This window comes from Amia ocellicauda, chromosome 8 (assembly GCF_036373705.1).
Source record: "Amia ocellicauda isolate fAmiCal2 chromosome 8, fAmiCal2.hap1, whole genome shotgun sequence".
In the NCBI taxonomy this organism is placed as follows: Eukaryota; Metazoa; Chordata; class Actinopteri; order Amiiformes; family Amiidae; genus Amia; species Amia ocellicauda.
Genome location: NC_089857.1, coordinates 42,323,095 through 42,342,878, shown reverse-complemented (window position 1 = coordinate 42,342,878; position 19,784 = coordinate 42,323,095). Strand labels below are relative to the sequence as shown.

The 19,784-nt window shown below is 43.4% G+C and overlaps 1 protein-coding gene across 2 annotated transcripts in view; it reads right to left on the bottom strand.

Moving 5' to 3' along the window:
• Window positions 1–19,784, bottom strand: part of psd3l (pleckstrin and Sec7 domain containing 3, like) — a 136,524-nt gene that overhangs the window by 48,127 nt on the left and 68,613 nt on the right. For both annotated transcript variants that reach the window (XM_066711490.1, XM_066711491.1), the window contains 4 exons: window positions 17,592–17,672; window positions 15,292–15,404; window positions 13,768–13,826; window positions 10,838–10,927 (listed from right to left, as the gene is read on the bottom strand). In XM_066711490.1, the coding sequence (XP_066567587.1) occupies window positions 10,838–10,927; window positions 13,768–13,826; window positions 15,292–15,404; window positions 17,592–17,672 (343 nt within the window). The remainder of the gene's footprint in view (window positions 1–10,837; window positions 10,928–13,767; window positions 13,827–15,291; window positions 15,405–17,591; window positions 17,673–19,784) is intronic.

The following is a 19,784-nucleotide window of genomic DNA, read 5'->3' as shown; positions in this document are numbered from 1 at the left end:
AAGTTCACTAGCGAATCTGTCACAGACCCTGGGTTTTATCAACTTGTAAACCGCCAAATCCATCACGGGGAGACGGCGGCCCAGCCAAGCATTTCCAGAGACACACTATTACACAAAGACGCAATCTTACACAAACAGTACAAACTCCAATTTGTTCAGGGGGAAACTTGCGCCTATGTCCCTGTGCAAGTCCACTGCCGTTACTGATGAAGCGAATACTGAAGAGATTGATGAACACATGGTCATGATATGAAAAACAAGAAGACTACTTTAAAACAGTGTAACACTAATATATTCTGGTTATTCATGTTTTTATTAATCTGTACACACATGCACAGGCACTGGAAAGGCGCTGTAATACTGTGGCTGAGGAAATGCAAGGAGCTCGTAGGATTTGCTCCCCCACTCTTCAGCAATAATGACAGATTTGCAGCTTTTCCGCCGAGCGCCGGCCAGCACATGTAATTTAAGAGGTTTCACGTCGTTTGTCGCACACATGCAGGCAGGGTGTGATCACACATCTTGAGAAAGCGCGGGGTGGGGGAGGGCTTAATTCCCCTCCACAATTTTCCTGGCACGATAATCGACAAATACATTAGCACTGTAATATTTCCAATGCTGCTACTGGAAAATAAATGAAACACCATATTGCTTCCATAATGAACCTAATTTCAATGATATGCACGCCTGTTCTCTAATACTAATGGACTTCCATCTCATTACCAGGAGAAACGAACTGCAGCCACTAGAGTAAAAATAAATAAATAAATGAGCCGTGTCTTTTCAAAGCCATGTATTGTCTTCTGGCCATTTTATAGAACAAAAGGTGACCATTTTGAAATGCAGACTTTCTATAGGCACAATACATCTATCTATATCTATATTTATACATCTTCTATAGATTAAGGTAGGTGTGCCACACCAAGGGAGTTGAATACTTAAGCAATCGTGACTTTTCCATTTTTAATAAGTCTGTTTTGCATCTGTGGAGTAGGTATAACATTAATTCTTACTTAATGTTCACTGCAAGCTTGAAAGGGTCTGAACACTTTTGCAGGACACTATTATATATGATGGCGATACAATTCATGGCGTTTCTGAAAGGGATGCCAGCCCAGTCTGGCCCCGCGGTGTCGTGTGACAGTTGGTTTAGCCGAGGTGTTGAGAAGCACAACACACATCTTTGCCATAGTGTGTCTTTAACGTCTGTACGAGAGGCTCTGTGTCTCTTTGTCATATTTAAACATACAGATACCTAAAGACACATTGTCATTTCCTACTTGCCATGTATTCGTTTTACAAGACATCACACATCGTTAAACACTGCCGTGGTTTTCGGTTTTATTATGTGAAACTAAATCCAACAGAGAAGTGGAGATATTTCAGCAACGCAGCACGAGCGCGGGGACAGAAATGGGAGACGCTTTATGAAAGCAATTGTATCACCATTAACTAACTCCTCCACTGTGCATTATTGTTCCTCCAGAGGAGCTTGTTAAATCCTCATTAGGCTGCCCATGAAAGGTTCGGATGTTCAACACAGCTGCTGAATAAATCTGTCAGATCAAAATAGAAAATGTCACAAAGGCTTCGGCGGAGATAAGTGTCTGATTACAGAGCGCCGGCATCCATGCCGCTCCCGTTTTAAAGGTTACAGGCTGGACCCACACGTAGCGGGATGGGCTGCGCATGCCGCTGCTCACGGGAACAGATGGACCCGCGTTCCCTGGCAGAGAGGAGCGCGGGAGAATCGCCAGCCCCGTGTGGGTCAGAGGGGTCCGCCTGGACGACAGGGCCGGGTCCGTTAAACAAGAACATGCGCCACAGCGGCTGTCACTGCGATCCACTGAGCCGGTGCCCAGGGCTCCTACAGCCACAGAGTTTGAAGGTCTACCATTGAAATGTATTTATTCACAATGCAATACTATAGTTCAAACATAATAATATTGTTTAGCATTTCTGGAACTGTAAGTGTTATAGAAACACAGGCAGACCAGTCTAAGGTAGTTTACATCTTAGTAGCTCAAACAATAGTAAGCACCCCAACCCCAGGCAACAGCACGATCCAAAGTGAAACCAAATCTGGAAACAAATCCATCCTACCAAATCTGGCAAAAATTCAGTGGCAAGGAAATATGACCCTTAGCCAGTCCAACAACTACACCTTCAACTGAAGTGCTGTGCAACTTAGTTTCTCCAGATATGACCCTGAACCAATGCTAAATGTAGTATCTAATTCCCGGAGACCGCGGGGCGATACTGGTGAGGTGGGAGCCGTGCTGTAATACACGCTACGCACTAACACTGATAGAGCATATATGAAAACAAACAAAATAAATTTCTGCAGTAATAATCAACTCAGGTAAGGCACTGTCCACCTGGTTTACTGATACTGAACTAGTGAAGATAATCATTTTAAATAAAATTCAATACTATTTTAAATAAACTGAAACAATAAGCAGTTCCATGATTTCACCATCCCTGAAAACTTTCCTTTTGTCTCACTGGTGAAAAGCCACTGCATTGGATAGAAACAAAGAATCAGCCATCGACAAGCAGCATGTATATGAGGGGGTGTTTCTGTATCTGTATCTACGACAAACAAAGACGGAGAAAACTATGCGTCACAGAATTATGTCTAACTTGAGATGTACTACCAGAGACTACGCCATCTCCACTGGGGACCTGGTTTACTGCAATGAACACAACAATAAATACCCAGCATAAGAAAAGGGCAGATTACACAAATGTCAGACTTGGGGAATGCGGTTGTTGTAAGGAAGGCGTTGTCGTTGTGCTCTGGCCTTCAGCATCACCTCGAAAAAGAAGCGCATTCCATACTCCAGCACATGAAAGAAGAGGCATTTCTCTGGAGAGAATTCAACTCAAACACAATGACAGATAGGTCGAAGCATTCACCAGACGAAGCGGTGCTGAAGATACTGAACCACCACTGTAAACACCCTCCAGGCCGTATTGGGTTAACTGTTCGTGCTGCACGTATGCCTATGGAAACACAAGGGCGCGCAGTGCTACAGGCGGTTAACTGTCACCATAAAACATACCGTGCAGCCCTGGCGATCTGCCTTCAGAGGCTTTAAATAAAAATTAAATTAAAGGGATTTTAAACCCTTCTAAATATAAGCAGATTGCTTGACCTTCATAATTATCCTTATCACTTTCGCCTGGTTTCCACTTGCCACCGAGAGCTATTCACATCGCTGTAAATCTCCCGCTTTCATTGCCGTAAGCCCCAGAAATGCACGCGGGCTTTGTGTGTCAGCCTGGATAGACAGGAGATTGCAATCACACACCCGAATTAGACTGCTCCTCTCATAGCTCAGTCGAGGCAGGGGGTGACCAAAAAAAAAATCTGATATCCGAAAGCAAGTTGATTAAAACGATAGCGTTCATTATTTGCCAAGTTGGGAGAATTTTCCATTATAGACACAAGAGATGTGATGCTGGAAGCAATTCCTTTCAACCACATGAAAACAACAAAACTGTCATCTGTGCTTTATTTTGGTGGCCTAGGTCAACAGTTCAGTCATCCAATCCCTGACTTGTGTTATTAAAAACTTCACTTTGATTAGTGATGCACGTTTTTTTTTTTACGGGAACAGCATAAAACGGCAAGGTATATTTACCTTGGGATTTGCTCAAGCCTGCAATCCCTTCCACTGATAAATGAACATTAGGATATAGATACACCCATTAGGAGATTACTGTTGATTTAATTTACAACGTGAAGAAAACACACACACACACACACACACACACACACACACAAATAAACTTTCCCACAAAGCACACGCTACAACCTCAAGCGGCACCTGGCTAACAAACTACACATGTAACCCGATCACTGCGCCAAACGGGACATCGGATACAACCTCCTCATGGCTGCTGGTGAATATTTAAGGAGAGGGGCAACATTTTTTCCACACATAACCCCCCGAGTTTGGCAAATGCACTCAAAAGCTGACCCGAAAGACCTGTGATGCGACCTCTGTAGACCCTAAGACACGACAGTATGGCATCCTGTGAGCAGCGGGCCGTGATGGATGTCTCCCGACACCCATCGGTTTGGACTAAACCGCGGAGGAAGAGATTCCAAGGCCGTCACCAAGAATAGCACAGAGACGGGTTTGCTTTATTTAGAAGCCCCTTCGTTCCTCACAGGCAAGTTATCGACGTGCCGGCCAATCAGAGTAGATCTGAATACAACGCTCTATTGTCCATAGCAATCTGAGTATAGACCGTCCACCTGCATATGAAAATGACAATCGGCACTCGTGAACCGTTGATTTTCTGCCTGTTAAGCAGAGTCTTTATTTCCGGAGACAACCAAGCAGAAAAGCCACCATGGAAGACAATACCAGCCTTTGTTTTCCCCCCCCCACAAATATTTCCAAACTTGCCTTGAAAGGTTTGTCACGTATTCTCTATAAACCCTTTAGACACCAAAGCATGTTATCCTCTTTGCCTTTCTGAAAACCAATACATTTTCTTAATCTGTTAAGCTTATTTATTTTTTAAACATTTGTTATCCTCTGTGAATCCAGTTTCCAGCTCAAATAAGTCAAGCAGGCTGTGAAATTAAAAGTGACACAGTCAAAAGCAGTGTAAACAGTTGTTCACCGTGCCCAGACCGCTCCTAACCAATCCATGACCAGTACCACCTATACATCTCTCCTGCGAGCTGACCACTGCCGCCAGGGCATCTCATTAGCATGTCTAATCCTGAAACACCACAAGAGTATAAATGCTTAACTCAGAAGAAGGTAACAGTGTATCTTCTCCCTCAGATAAGATTCACCTTATAAACACTTCTAGTGCCACTCATCTGGGTTTCACCTGCCGAGCGGTTCAGGGGAAAGATCCGAATGCTGCAGTAACGGGAGCGCGGACCATGTGCTCAGCCAAGCTCGCCCCCCCCCCTGCGCAAGAGCTGACTCGGCGATCGTTTCATTTGGAGACGGAGAGAGAAAAAATCTAATCAAATCCTGGCAGATATGAAAACCCACGGGAACAGAGCTAACTTCCTCTCCCAGAACCAGATCCCTCGTCATCCTGCAGTTATAGCGCCTGTATGCATTTCAATTAATGTGTTACGGTGCACTCTTGCATAATTAAAGGCAGCCACGTTAGGTAAAGAGCTGTGATTTGGCCTTGTGAACGGGGACCTGCGATTGCGAGGGCCTGTGGCAGTATATACTTTCATTAGGCTCCTTTAGCATTGCACAGTTGAAGTGGTCAGATGTGTCCAGCTGAAAAAATACAGATTAAAACCTATTGACTGAGTGAAGCGACTCTGCTGGACTGCGGGATGCCCCGTGTGTATGTGCTCTTACAGCAGCAGTAATCCTCATCAGTACACAAAGATAAAAGTGCAGACGGCACCGTGTGGAATATAATGATATAAAGAGTAGAGGACTCTATATCAGCGGTTAATCTCCGTTGACTTCTGATAACTGTCCCGTCAATCAGGGATGCTGAGTGTGAGAATACCAATGAGAGAAATGGAAATGAGTGAAGGAAGAAACCAGGGAGGCGTCTTAAAGTACATTTTGTTTTAAGGAGAGGGCATATTATAGAGCAGAGGAGACTGGTGTGCGTGCCATTTATTTAATGGTGCGATAATGACTGCCCTTTGCACGGAGAGCATTTACACAGTTCTGTTTCAACGGAGGCTCTTGTCAGATTCTGCTGGCAAGCCTTTTCTTTCGGAGTTAAGCTTACTCTGCACTTGAACAAAGATTCAGTGTAATTGCTAAACACAAGTACAGTAATAAATTAAAGACCATTTATTTCCTTTTTTTATTTGGATTTACTTATTTACTTTGTATAGAATGTGAAATCGGGATTGTGAATGTCCCGGGACACAGACTTTGGCATTAATGAGCAAAACAAGTCGCACTGACTGCGGGCGATATTTTCTCCGTGTTGAAGAAGTGCATTATGACTTCTGGTAGATGGAGTCGACGCATCATTTATGAAATGCAATTACCCACAAATAATAGGGGCACGAAGCTTCTCCTGGCTTGCATCCATTCATTACGCAGAGTGTCATAGAAGAAGTATCACTCCAGCTCGTTAGCAGCAAATAGGTGAGTGCATTTCTTGACTTATGGTCAGCACTCACTTGACACAAACACTGAAGCGTGCGTTCGAACAGCACACACAAAGTTCAGACATATTTATTACCGCGTGCTGTACTGAATTTGCTTATCCCAGTGAAAGCATTCTGCTACCCCCCTATTCGATATCAAGTGGCAATAACAGGGTACAACCAGAAGCTCTAATCAAGCATTCATTAATGCTGAAAACAACCCTGCTGGGGGCAAGTAGACAGCTGGCCAGAGAAATCGGATCTGCGATGCCAAGGGACAATAAAAAATAAATAAATAAAACGCAGAGAACACTGCGGAACATCCCACGGGTTAACGACACTGAACACACGCACACGCACACACAAAGAACCAGAACAGCCTGGCTCCTCCGCTCTCCCCAGCAGAGGTTTCTCCGGGCTGTCTGGTCTCTAAACTTGCGAGTCTTAATTCTGCTTTTCACTCGGAATGGAACACAAGTTTTAGTTTTGAAATACACCACACACTACTAGTGCTGCAGAAGCCCAAACCGGCCTCGCTTTCCCATGAGTAAACGTGTGTCCGAAAGCACACGCCAGGTCTGCATTTGTCACCAGCATCAGCTTGCTTTTCTTTACTTTGAAACCTGGCACGCGTTGCGAACCAGAAGGTAAATATTATTTCTATCCAATAAATATTTCTACACCAGATGCAAACATAATGATTTGATTGCAACATCAGTATGCTGTATAACACCATATTTAGACGTGCGCAAATGAGTGACTACATTTTTAATGTGTTTAAATTGCATTTCCTGCACTACCCATTAGGGTTCTCGCTCCATTGAGTCTTTGCCACGAATTGTAATTTCTGATCCATTCGATTTATAATATTCAGTGATTTTCAACTGGCATTTTTTTTGCCATCCAATTATAATTAAAGTTCGTGCACTATTAACCAAACTCATCTTTCACACCAAAACAACAAAACATGAATCGGACAAAACTGGTGCGACAAATACTGTTAAAAGCAACACCACTGGTAGTAAAGACTAAGAAAGCTAACCGCCAGTCTCAGATTCAAGTTGGTTCAATATAATAGGCAGGTCAATTATTTAAGGGGTTGCAGAGGATTTCCTTTGATAAAGAGAAAAAGATTCGATAAATCAGGAGACTGCGTTAGGGACACAGTTAAAACTAACAAACGCTGCACACACGTCTTCGAACTGTGTAGGGCTCAGCAAAGCCTTTTCCTCTCCAAATTCCTCTAATCATTTTAATATGGGCTTTTCTTTCAATAAGACTAATATTAACGTTTTATTGCTGTGGTATTTAAACTTCATGAACATTCATCTGACCGCAGCTCTGGCTGGTAAGCGGTTATTAGGCTGTACAAGATCTTAATTTCTTTATCAACACTGAGAACACAGATTCTGGACCCAGAGCCAATGACAACAACGTTATTCCCAGACGCACAGAAACGGGTGTTCGTATCTTATCATCGCTCTGTGGAGGTTTCTCTCCTCGTGTGTGTTTTTGTAAGATGAACTGAACAGGGTGAACACGTCTGTGATGTTTCCTGGAGTCGTGGCAGAACCCTATACACTGAAAAAATAAAAAACCTAAGAGGAAGATGCATATTCCTGTTAATATGGCGTTTTGACAGTGCTGTACTGCCTTTAAAGAGGCTTCCTAACCTGCTGGCTTGGATACAAACTAATCAAGTTGCCATGTTTGTGTTGCAGTTACATAATAATGCTCAAAAGACCCCTCAGTGGGCCACAGAGTCCGTTTCAAAGCACACGCATCCAGAAACATTGCAAAGCACGCGTGTATTGATCCCTTATTTTATGCCTGTAGGTTTTATTTCTTTTTAGCCGCTTATATTAATAAAAATAGACTATTACTGCGATTAGAGTTACGCTTTGATTCGAAGAACGCTACATGCTTCCCTATCAAATCCACAGAACTGACACAAAACGACACGACAGAGACGAGGGGACGTTTCAGTCTCCCGCTGGCGAGGAGCCCTTCAGAGTGGGCACGGAGGACGCGTCTCTCCACCGCAGGCTGTGTTTGTTGGAAAGCTGCAGGGCCCACCATTTGGCCAAGCTCTGAGCCAACAACGGCGGATGCCAAGCCCAGGGGCTGTCGGAAATTGGTGTGATTGCGAGGTGTTTTAATTTTTGTGTGTGTGGTTTGTTTGTTTTTTATTCGAAGGGAGGTATTTTATCATCTCTTATTAACGTCGGCTTGGCACACACAGCCCTTGCTCTTGCTCCAAGTCAGCAAGTTCTCAGAATCTCACAGGGTCGTTCTGGGCTCACGTACAAGAGCGTCCTTCTGGTGTACAGCCTGACCGCGTAGAGAGAGAGAGAGAGAGAGAGAGACTAACAAGCAGGGGAGAATGTACAGAACAAATAACCAGTTAACAACGCATTCCTGTGGTAATATCCTCCTCTCCCACCTACTCCTCAAGGCGAGGCTGAGCTCTCTGGTTTAGGATTTCTACCAAATACTGGACAATAAATACTGACATGGCACGACTAAAGACTTCAAGCTGGCTTCAAGTTCTTCCCCAGAGGTTTGCATAATCAACGTTAACTTACAATAACCCCCCCGTCCACCTCTGACCAGAGGGACCCCATTACCGTAATGGAAACGTCTACGATCTTCCTGCCGAAACCGGATCCTGAGCGAGAGATGCTGTGTGAACAGTTTAAATACACTGCCACGCTCATTTTTGACACACACAAGCTGTCGTGGGAATAAAGGGATTTTGTGGTTGTTGTTTTTGTAGACCCAGTGCTAACAGTTAAGGTTTTTTTTGTAGATATCAAATGGTAAACGTACAAAGTGTGAACCTAAGAAAAGAAAACCCTGCAAAACAAAACATCCTGCAACATTTTATACAGAAACACAGCAGGTGGCCCGCTCCCCCTGGGACACCGCAGCGATTCCCTATGAGACGCACAGCTAAGCGCTTTGATGAGGTGGATGATGCGACCGGATAATTACCTGCCATAAAACGCTTAGTTACAGAACAGAAATCCCCCTTATGATCATTTATGTCTAGAGCCGATAGCGAGTGTAATCTCAGGTCACTGAAGCGCGGACGCAGCGATTAACAGGACCGAATCACAGAGCACCAAGCGTCTGGTGCACGACTTTCTGCAGAGTCAGGAGGGGATTGGGAAATAGTTTGCATTGATCATGTGGGCTTGTGAACACCGGACTCTGAGCACATCTTACACAATCTGAACAAACTCCCCAGCGATGTGGCTGAAGAGACAATTTGGGAACATTCAGAAACAGACTGGATAGGATCCTTGGATCACTTAGTTATCAATGGACACCAAACGAGCACCATGGGTCGAACGGCCTCCTCTCGACTGGACACTTTCTTATGTTTCTTATAATGAAATGCCAGGCCAACAAAATTCCTGAACAGTATCTGACAGAAGAGGTCCTTAACACAGAAGAGAGACACATACACACAAACGCACACGCAAAACACCCTCCTTTGGAAGGGGCAGGTAAAGTTCAATCGCTGGTGAGAGCATGGCGCTGGCACACCTGTGGCACAAAAACATCGTTTTCAACCCAAAGCCAGGATCAATCTTTTGAAGATTGAGGAGCTGACCCTGGATGGAATTGTGTACAGAGGTGAATTCTTATGAGTTGGAGTAAATGGAAAAATTGAGGTGGAAATGCATGAATTGATACAGCTTTCATTGCATTGTTTGAAAACACCTCGGTACAAAAACTTTTTTGTCCGTTTGTTTCAAACTGCATAAAGGTTTTTTTGGAGGGGGAACTGTGGAGCAGTCCATTTCTCTCTCTCTCTCTCTCTCTCTCTCTCTCTCGTATTCAGATTCAGTGTTACAGATCCATGAAAGGAGTAAACAAAATGTGCATTTCAAGCCATTTACTTTCAAAAACATGTTTAAACGCATGTGTTGTTTCAGTCGTTTACTTCAGGAAACTTTCACAATCTATTAAATACAGGTTCTGAAATCTGCAGCTGCCAAAAACGTGTGATAAGTTTACCCTGGGAAACAAATCGGTACAAACAATGATGGATACGGCTTCAGTCAAAGAACACTGTACGTGTTTCTGTGGACCGAGTGACAGTTCTGTGACAGCCGGCCGGCCGACCGAGCTGTGTACGGATTTCTAATTATTCGGTGAAAGATTCGGAGACATTATTGTTTTCCCCTTGCATTACAGTAAATCAAGTGACACTTATTAGTTGCAAGACTTGTATAATTAAACTACCAGGTTTGATGTTGATACTAGGACGTAGACCTAAAAATATCCACGACGTCTGTCACAGGCTCCCCTCACCTCCTGCACATCTCAATATCTTTCCTCTCGGTTTCCCCACGTGAGCCGTCAGCCGAGTCGCGATGCCAGGCCTCCGATACCTCTAATTATTGCGCCGTAGAAAGTTATTGTCCTTTGGTTGCTGGTCATACAGAATATCAGGTGTACAAATATCAGGTTAGTGTAAGCTGAATAGCAAAGATAAGTCAGCGTGCACAGCGCAAGGGATCAGATGGTCTTTTGATGATGGTGGATTAAAACGGCGTTTGGTTACCGTCGCTAATAAAAAGGGTCTCCTTTCAAGGCGGTGAGCTTAAGGATTATTTGTATTTCTTTGTCGCTCGCCTTGTTTCTCCCTCAGTCAACAGGGCTGCATTACAGTCTGACCATCTTATGAGGATGATTTGGCTTCTTGACCCCTACCTTCAGAAGGTCTCGGGGGAAATCTTGGCCTCCGTTGAGTCCGTCCAGGTTGTTGATGAACTCTTGGCAGGTCATCTTCTTTCCGATATTCTGCAATAAATCAGAAAAATTTATCACTGTATTAATATGAAACGTAACAACTATCAATCACACTTTCAAGGCCTAATTGAACCCAATCGGCAGGATGGATTTTACAGCTGATATATACGTTAATAAATCATACAATAATGTGCGCACAACACACACACAACACACACACCTTGATTTTAAAGTGGAGTAAACATTTCTGTTACTAATTGGTGGGCATGTTGAAGGTTGAATATTGTTGCTGTAAAACATCTCAAAGCACTTTTCATACTATTGATAGCTGAATCCATATACGGACATCTTATTATTGAGATTTTAAACATCCCCCTTATTCGGGTAAACTGTTTATAAAATCGGTTTCCTGTTGATCTTGTTTCTAGTTTTTTATGGCATTATTTACAGCATGCGCTTCTACATTCTCCATAAACACAATTTACTGTTTAGAACTAAACCACTTGCTGTCATTTTTTAAAGCTTCAATGTAACGTGCTTGTAAAATGTAAATATTAGTTACAGCATTGAACAGATACATGGTTTCAGTTATTCAAATGAAAGGTAAGGGCTTTATTTTGATTTAGGTGGGCGAGTGACGTTGACTGTGGGCGAGCGTTTCTGAATATCCTCAGTTGACCCGAAGGCCGGAGCAAAATCCCACAGGATGTGGTAATGCTGCTCACAAGCCGTCCAGGAAGCAATACCTTTTCCAGGAGGACGCTGCTCCCAAACTCATCCCTCTCCTGACTCCAGTACAGTTTATAAAACAGATCTGTGTGTGTAAATCCCTTTTGGCTGATCTCACACAAGCAGAAGCGGGCATTGTGGCCATGCACTATTTGCTTCTAACGATAGGGGTGTTTCACGACCTCCACAACTCCACTAACCGCAGCGCGCAAGACAACACACGCCCCTGTCAAGCACACAGGCTTTCACAGGCGCGCTGTTATTCTCAAATGCAGAAGGCAGTCGCTGGAATCTCAATCCGCACCAGACGGCAGTTTTTTCTTCAGTGATTATGGAAATCCTGCCAACATAAGCCGAGTTTGTAGGTGGGCAGCGGCAGCAAATGTTCAAACTGGCAAGGGACTCTAACAGAACACCATGCCGCAAAGCATTTTTATGTATTTATATATTGGGTCTCATGCACCTCTCATTAAGAAACCTCTAGAAAACTCCTTTTCTATCAGTGATATCTGTAGGGTAAAGCAGACGACACAATGTTTTCTGGTCAGTGAGTTGCCACCCGAGGTGAGGAAAAACAAACAACTGATGCCTCTCAAACGTACTCTTTTAAAACGGTGAGATGGTTCCCACCTCGTAGGATCCGAATTTATAGGTCTAATAATGATAATAAATAAGCAATGCTCTCCGAGAAAGGTACAAATCAAGCTAGCAAAATAAACCAAGGGGGACTGCAGACGAGCCTCTCACAATAAACAGACGTGTGTGGGAAAGTCTCAAACAAGAAGCGGTTTTCAACTGCCAGGCTCTCATCTTTCAGTTAAATCTGACATTTTTCTCAACACATTGTGAAGGAAGGAGCAAAATAAATAAAAAAAAGGAAATAAGAAAAAAAGGAAAACCCAACTTACCACCTAGTAAGTAAAATAGGCACAGGCAGAAGATCCGGCAAAGAAGAACGAAACATTCACAGGAAGGAAATATGCAAAAGATTCGGTTAGTAATTTGCATGCGAACTTGCGTGCAATTACAGTCCCAACAGAAAAAAGCAGCATGCAGTTTAAAACAATAATAATATGAATAATACTTGAATAGCCTATCTAAAAAATACATTTACACAATAAACATAATAACATAAAATTTGCACCAGGGACTGCAAATGACCCCCCCCCCGGGTCTGATGCGGTCAGTCACATAATTACAGACTGATATCCTCGTCTTGTACTGGAAGAGGACACCGTTATACAGACTGTCTCGACTCGGGTCAAGTCTGGTTAGTAAAGATCGGTTGCTCTACCTCTAAGTGTTGAATGAAGCCGTTTTGACATTAGTACAATTAAAGTGGCCCTGGGTTTTACTGTGCAGCACTACGGTAGACCCCTGCAGGGAAGGACAGGTCACTAGCTGTGCCTTGACACTTGACCTCAGCAGGAGACAGGCGATGGAGTTGGAAGGAAAGGGTCGTCTTGGAAGAGTAAGACGTGAATCACGGAGCGACAGGGTGATTAAAGACTTTGAGCCAGAGACACAGGGGCAGGATGTTCGGGCAGTGAGAGCACGACTTCTGTGGACAAACAAGCTTCAAGAGGGAAAAAACCACAGGGACAGAAGTAACCAGGCGCCGGGGTCTCTTCCACTCCCATGTTACAACAGAGACACAGAATAAGGACTCGAATATGACTTTTAAAGTGCTCAAGTAGTAGATGTTTAGTGCAAGACCAAGCCCCACGATGCCAGACACTGTATCATTGTTGACTCTAGCAAGACTCGAGAAATGGAGCTGCTTTCAATCCGATTAAAGTGGGCTGTCGAACGGAGGCCAGGGGTCTGGTAAACGAGTGTTTATACGATTAGCCGTGCCTCAGGCGAGCCTGTGTAAACACTGCGGGCTGGGTATCCGGATACATCTCAATGTCTGCCAGAGAGAGTCAAGTTTAGTAGTAACACAGCAGTCAATTAGAGCAGGGAATGGAGGGTAATCCTACTGGGAAAAGACGCTGCCACCTAGTGGACCCCCGCTGAGTTATATTAGAGGGCATTAGACTTCAAAACACAATGAGAAACTGATCTTTAAAGAGTTCTGTACGGTTATGATAAATGATGCAGTGATGGTAATTATAAGCCGTTTCGTGCTGTATCTGAAAAGCCTTTAATTAAATACTTACGTGGCCATGAAGGTCGGTGTTTAGCAGCATCAACGCACAAGTAAGGCAATGAACTCCATCTGCAGGACGAGATCAATTAAAACGGTGAGAGTGAGCCAGATGTGCGAGGTCTTCTCTCCGCAGCACAACTTCAGTTCACTGTCGGCAAACTGATTCATTAGACAGCAGTTCGAGGAGACGCGGGCGGTGATTCAGCGGCACAAACGAATCCCTGCAGACACAATGGACGGCTCCACAATAACCCCTCCCCTGCGCTGCACTGCTACACAACTTTACTTTCCCACAGAATAGAACAGGTCCGTTTGTGTTTTTAGGTCTATGGCATAAACAATATCTCAGGCAGCCAACAAGGTCACAATAAAATTACATCCAAAACTTTGTTGCTGATTGACAATTATTATAAGTAACTACAAGCCTTTATTTGGGTTTTTGTATCCAGTACATCAAATATCTTGCACAGGACTGTAATTTGCCATGTGTGCGTAGGTCAAAGCTTCGATCTTGTCTAGGCCTTCAACATTTCATGCAAGTTGATTCTCCGTCAAAAACCCGAAGACGCACGATGAACCTGCAATATCAGCTTCAGTTGCTAAGAAACAACCGTTTGTCGAACCTCCAGCCTGCGAATGTACTGTTTGAATCTTGTTGTCACAGATACCGTGCGATCGAACCCCAATGTTACACACAGAGGCGGCTAAAATCAGTCAATTATTTTGCATAACCTTTATAAAAGCTGGTTCTGATAATTGGGTGTCCTTTGTTCATCAAGTCATTCAAATGCGTGACATTCAGAGAGGGCAAAGTGTAAGACGCATTACTGACTGCTATGTTGCTTGATTTCAGAGCCTCCACAAAGACAAGGATCAATGACATTTATTCATGCAAGCTCTCCCTTATATTAGTAAATCTGATCCTACGGGATCAAGGGTTCCCAACACTGTTTTTGTTCCATCCAAGCTCTCTTAATTGAACCCTTAATTGAACTAATAATTTCCTAAATCAGAGCCTTTTAACTGTTTCAAACAGTGGGGGGGGGGTTAAGTTAAGAACGGAATTGTATAAACAACTTTATTAAAAGAACCAACTGTTTTATTACACAATTTAAAAAGTCAAATCTAAGCAGATTGTTACTTCAATTAAGGGCTCAATTAAGTAATTGAGAGCTCGTTTGGAACAAAAACCAGCAGAGTAGGGGTTCCTGTAGGATTGGGAACACCTGATCTAAATAACATCTGCTTCTCCCTGTAATTTAACTCCTTTCTTATGATGCTGTAAATCTGTTCTGCATCACTTTCAGTTGTTTCACCTCAAACTGTTTACCTGTTTAGTAATGAACTACAGTAACCTCTGGAGCTACATTATATTCTGAGGAGGTATAAAAATATACAGACAATAACTGAACAGAGCAAAAAAACTCCTGCTGTGTATAACCAAATGTAAAAAGGCTTTCATTAACATTGTATGTAATTATCACAGACATGATGTTTTTATTGTAACTACGTTCTGAACAGTAGAGATCAGTACCTTGTGAGGAAATGGTGGTAGGGTTACATTGATAGTACCTATTGGAATAGTGGATTAAAACCCTCTCTCTCTCCTGGGTTTCACCCATTAGTGCAAAAGCTTTCAGGAAGCGCCTGTGGAAAAGAAAACAAAAGGGACAATGAACAAAAAAAACACAAATAAAAGTGGAAATTGGCACTCTTAACACATATTATGCTCAAACTGCATTATAGCACAATGTTTCCACTCGCTCCGATCTACAGCTTCTCTTTTCCAAGTCACGCCTGCAAAGTTCATGATTTCTTCCTTTATGAGGTCTTCCTCTGGATCTTCTTTCCTCTCTTGGGATCCATTCAATAGCTTCCTTTGTCCATCTTTGATCTGTTCTTCTTGCGGTGTGTCCGACCCATTACCATTTTAACGTTTTTACTCTTTCAATTATGTCACATCATGTTTGTTCTTGGATCCGTCCATTTTTGTTCTGTAACAATTTTGCATGTTGTGACCAGGTTTCACAGCCATAAGTGAGCTCTGGGTAGCATCTGATGAATGTGCATACATCTGAAAAGCCCTTTTGACTAAATACACAAACTGTATTGTAAGTGTGCATTTAAACTAAAAACGGCACCAACAGATTTGTGAAGATCTCCCTGTGCAGGCAATCTTAGGCTTAAATTCAATTGCAGGAAATTCTGCACTACATAAATCATCAGACAGAAGAGAAGTCTTACATTATAAATATCATTCACCCCAGCTTAGATATCTTATGGGACACAGAAGCACTAGTATAATATCTTTTATAAGCTGGCTTTTACCACCACAGACACAATGATTTATCATTTGCCACCCACCACTTGCAAGTACGAGTGGAAAAGACCTCAGAACCAGGTGACTGAGCGTGTGCAGAGCTCGAGTCGTGGAGAGCGAGAGCGGACGTGGGAAGTCCCAGTACAATCCTGAAACCCAGGGACTTTCTACCTCAGCTCTGGAGTTCCCCCTGCCCTGCTGGTTTTTGTTCTGAGGTCTTAATTGCTTAATTGAATACTTAATTGATCTAACAAAGCAATATACCATTACATTAAGTAATTAAGACCTCGGTTGGAACAAAAACCAGCAGGGCAGAGGGTATTCCAGGACTGGTTTGAAAACCACTGCTATAGACTGACAGGTTTCCTATGGGTTAATCTAATTAATCTTCCCTGTGATTTACTAAACTGGTCCATGAATAACCCGTGGCCTATGAGAGAAAACTGCACGCCCATGGTCAAGTGTGCGAAAGCACAGTGGAGACACGTTGAACCAACAGGAAACCAATCGGTAAAATGACAAGTAAATACATGTAAAAAGTGCAAAACATTGTATAATAACAACAGAACAGTCATTTTATGAGAATGAAACCATATACTTCAAGGATATCATGTTTGTATTTATTGTTTTTAAAAAATGACCGGCTGTGGTGTGTTTATTTCTGTTCATATTGTATTTGTGCTAAACGTTTACAGCTAGTTTTCAAGACCTCCCACGCAGGTACACAGAGACAACAGAATAATACCGCGACCGAATGTTTCTGTAGGTTTCCATTCTTAAAAAAACAACATTAAATGTGCAGTTGTTTTCATAATGGATATTCTGCAGCTGAAAGAAATGGCATAACCTCGATTTCTACAGCATGTTAGATTTTTTTTAGTTTTTTAGGGTTGTTTTTTTATTTTTCTCTCTAGCTTTTTCTTTTCCCCCCCAGACTGAATGTGTATCTACACCCCCACACTGCCTCCGTGCCTCAGATAGAGCTGTTATCTCTGTTTGTTCAGCTGACAGCTTTGAAACACAGGACAGAAGACTGTTAAAATATGCAACAAGAAAGCATGGCAGGCTTTCTTTTGCAAATGAACACAACGCCAAATTAATCTTCACATGAAATGCAGTCAATTACTGAGCACCTATATCATAGTTATCTACAGCTTACAAAACAAAACAGTTGCTCTTTTCCTCTTTAACGACAGCGGTTTGGACTGTTGGAAACCCAATTTCATCAAACACTGACAGTATTTGACCAGCTTGTCCCGTCTGGTTTAAATTCTGTCTTTTGGGCTCATTTAAAATTGTTAACCCTGCAGGGTTATCGTTCCTGGGCAGGACTGAGTCCCAGTTCTCCCGCGCCCACACACCTCTCTTGGACTTCGAGCAAACACTGCCGTACTCCGCGCAGGCATCGCTTTCCTCTAAAATACAAATCTAAGCCCTCGGCAGGGGGATAGAGGGAGAGAGAGAGAGACCTGCAACAGAACGAAACTCCCGCAATAATGAGACATGAGACTCACCTCAGAGATTGGTCCAGAGTCATTCCAGTGAATTCAAAAAACTTGAGGTACTCTTCGGCGACCATCTTGCTGAACTCGTTGCTGTGGGCGAAGCACAAACAGGCTCGTTTAGTGAGAACGTGGAGCAACGGTCCGGTGACCCGCCCAGCAGAGCCCGGTCGTGGGGCCAGAGGTCTCGATATCACATTATCGCCAGGCTCAGCTAAAGATGAGAGTGAGAACATCTCACCAGAGTCAGGGATTGTGTTGTTGCCTGAGGCCTACTGTGCTTTTGATATTATACTAATGTATTATTGAGGAGGCCATGACTTTTATCCACAGCTTTTTAATCACGGTGGGTTTGAGAATCAAATGCTCTGTATGCATCACACACACACACACACACACACACACACACACACACACAAACAAACAAACAAAATGAAAGCCTTGGAAGCAAGGCATCTCACGAGAGGACGAATCCACATGCGTTGTGCCGGACCCCCACAAAAGGCCCTTCCTTCTCTTCTCAACAGAGAGGACCACCCCTGACCAGCTTCACTCTGAACACACCTAACCTTGGGCATTAGACAGCGATTGCACTCTAGCGCCTCCCAGTCCGTTTAAGAACAGGCTTAACGCTTTTCATCTGAATAACAGGCCACAAAATAAAATTGCAGGACACTCACGGTCGAACCTGTAGTGTGACCCAAGCGATCAGGCACTATATTCTTGCAGTGTGGATGTCCAGGACTGGGGGCTGCAGAAAGATTATGCAATTCTCCTCAATCTGAGCATGGCAAAGCTAAACACCCTGGCATCCCAACAACAGAAACTGCCTCTTCTGCAGCAAATGCGTGCCATGAGAAAGTCTGAGGCAGTCTTCCCTGTTCAAGTAGCATACAAGACACACGGTTTGAAATGCAGGCTGTGCGGTTGTTGTATTCATTTGTCTTTCTTTAATTCAACAGAGCAAAGCGCCAACGTGGTGCTGGAGCACAGGAGTGTTGTGTGGGATTTCTCTGCTAAACTAATTCATCAGGACTGACACTGTGGAACAAAAGCAGGGGAGTCGGTTTTGGTCTCCCACCTACTCACCAAAGAGAGAACAGACCTAGTTACACTGATTAGAAAACCGTGTACAGAGGGAGGTTCTTCAGGCAAGAAAAAGATGAGGATACAAGGATTTATCTTGCATCCTTCAGATCCCCATCAGCTTTCTTAATTTGTATACAATTTCTAAACACAAATGATGGTTTAAGCAGATTGAACACATTGAAACTATAGTTACAGGAGTTAGTCTGGGAAATAAAACAAGCAACAAGAGCCAAGAGAGGTAACTAAGAATTAAAATGTTCAAGGTATAGCATTAATCTTAGCCAATCATGTTGAACCCACATTTGGGATGATAAAAGCAAAGCCAGGCAACACACACAGCTGGGCAGCGGAGTTAAAACAGAAGCAATACAGAAAAAAAACAGCTGGGCGTCATTCTCCTCGTTGGGGACACAACAGTATTAAAGAAAACGCATTATAACTATCCCTTAGAGCTTGGCTTCGGATTCTGTACTCGATAAAGGGCTGAAGATGTGAGAAATTGAGGGAATTATCCTAACAGGGTGGTTTTTTATTTCCCGTGGGAGTAGAGGACGGTGACGGCTCGGCAAATGGATTAGGGCCCCGAGCCGGGGGCTGCCTGGTGCCGTGACTCAGAGAGAGCACGGACCCGCGGGGTCGCGATATCGAGGGCCGCGGTGGAGACGCGGCTGTCCTGCCCACACACTCTGAGCAGCACAGAGCCAGCACTGGCTGCGAGTGGAAGAAAACTGGGAAAGGAATGCACTTTAAAGCAGATGATTAAAGGTCTGGGGGCAGAAACAAATTTACTTTTTGCTCTTTTAAGAAGAAGAATGAGAGAAAAAAACATTAATTATTCAAAGTTAGAAAAGCTGATATTTCACGTATCAGCTGAGATTATGAGATCAGCTAGAACAGCCAAAACAAGAAGACCGCATTTAAGCACAAGTCAAAAATTGACTGATCAAGCACAGAGTCTCACACAGATCTCGATTAGTATTAAATTCCCGCTCGACTGGAGTCAGAGGACCGGGTGAGGAGGATGCATTGAACTGGAGCTCCTATCTCAGAGAGACTGAGGACCTGAACCTTTTCACCCTGGAACAGAGGAGACTATGTGGGGACTTGATCCAAGTC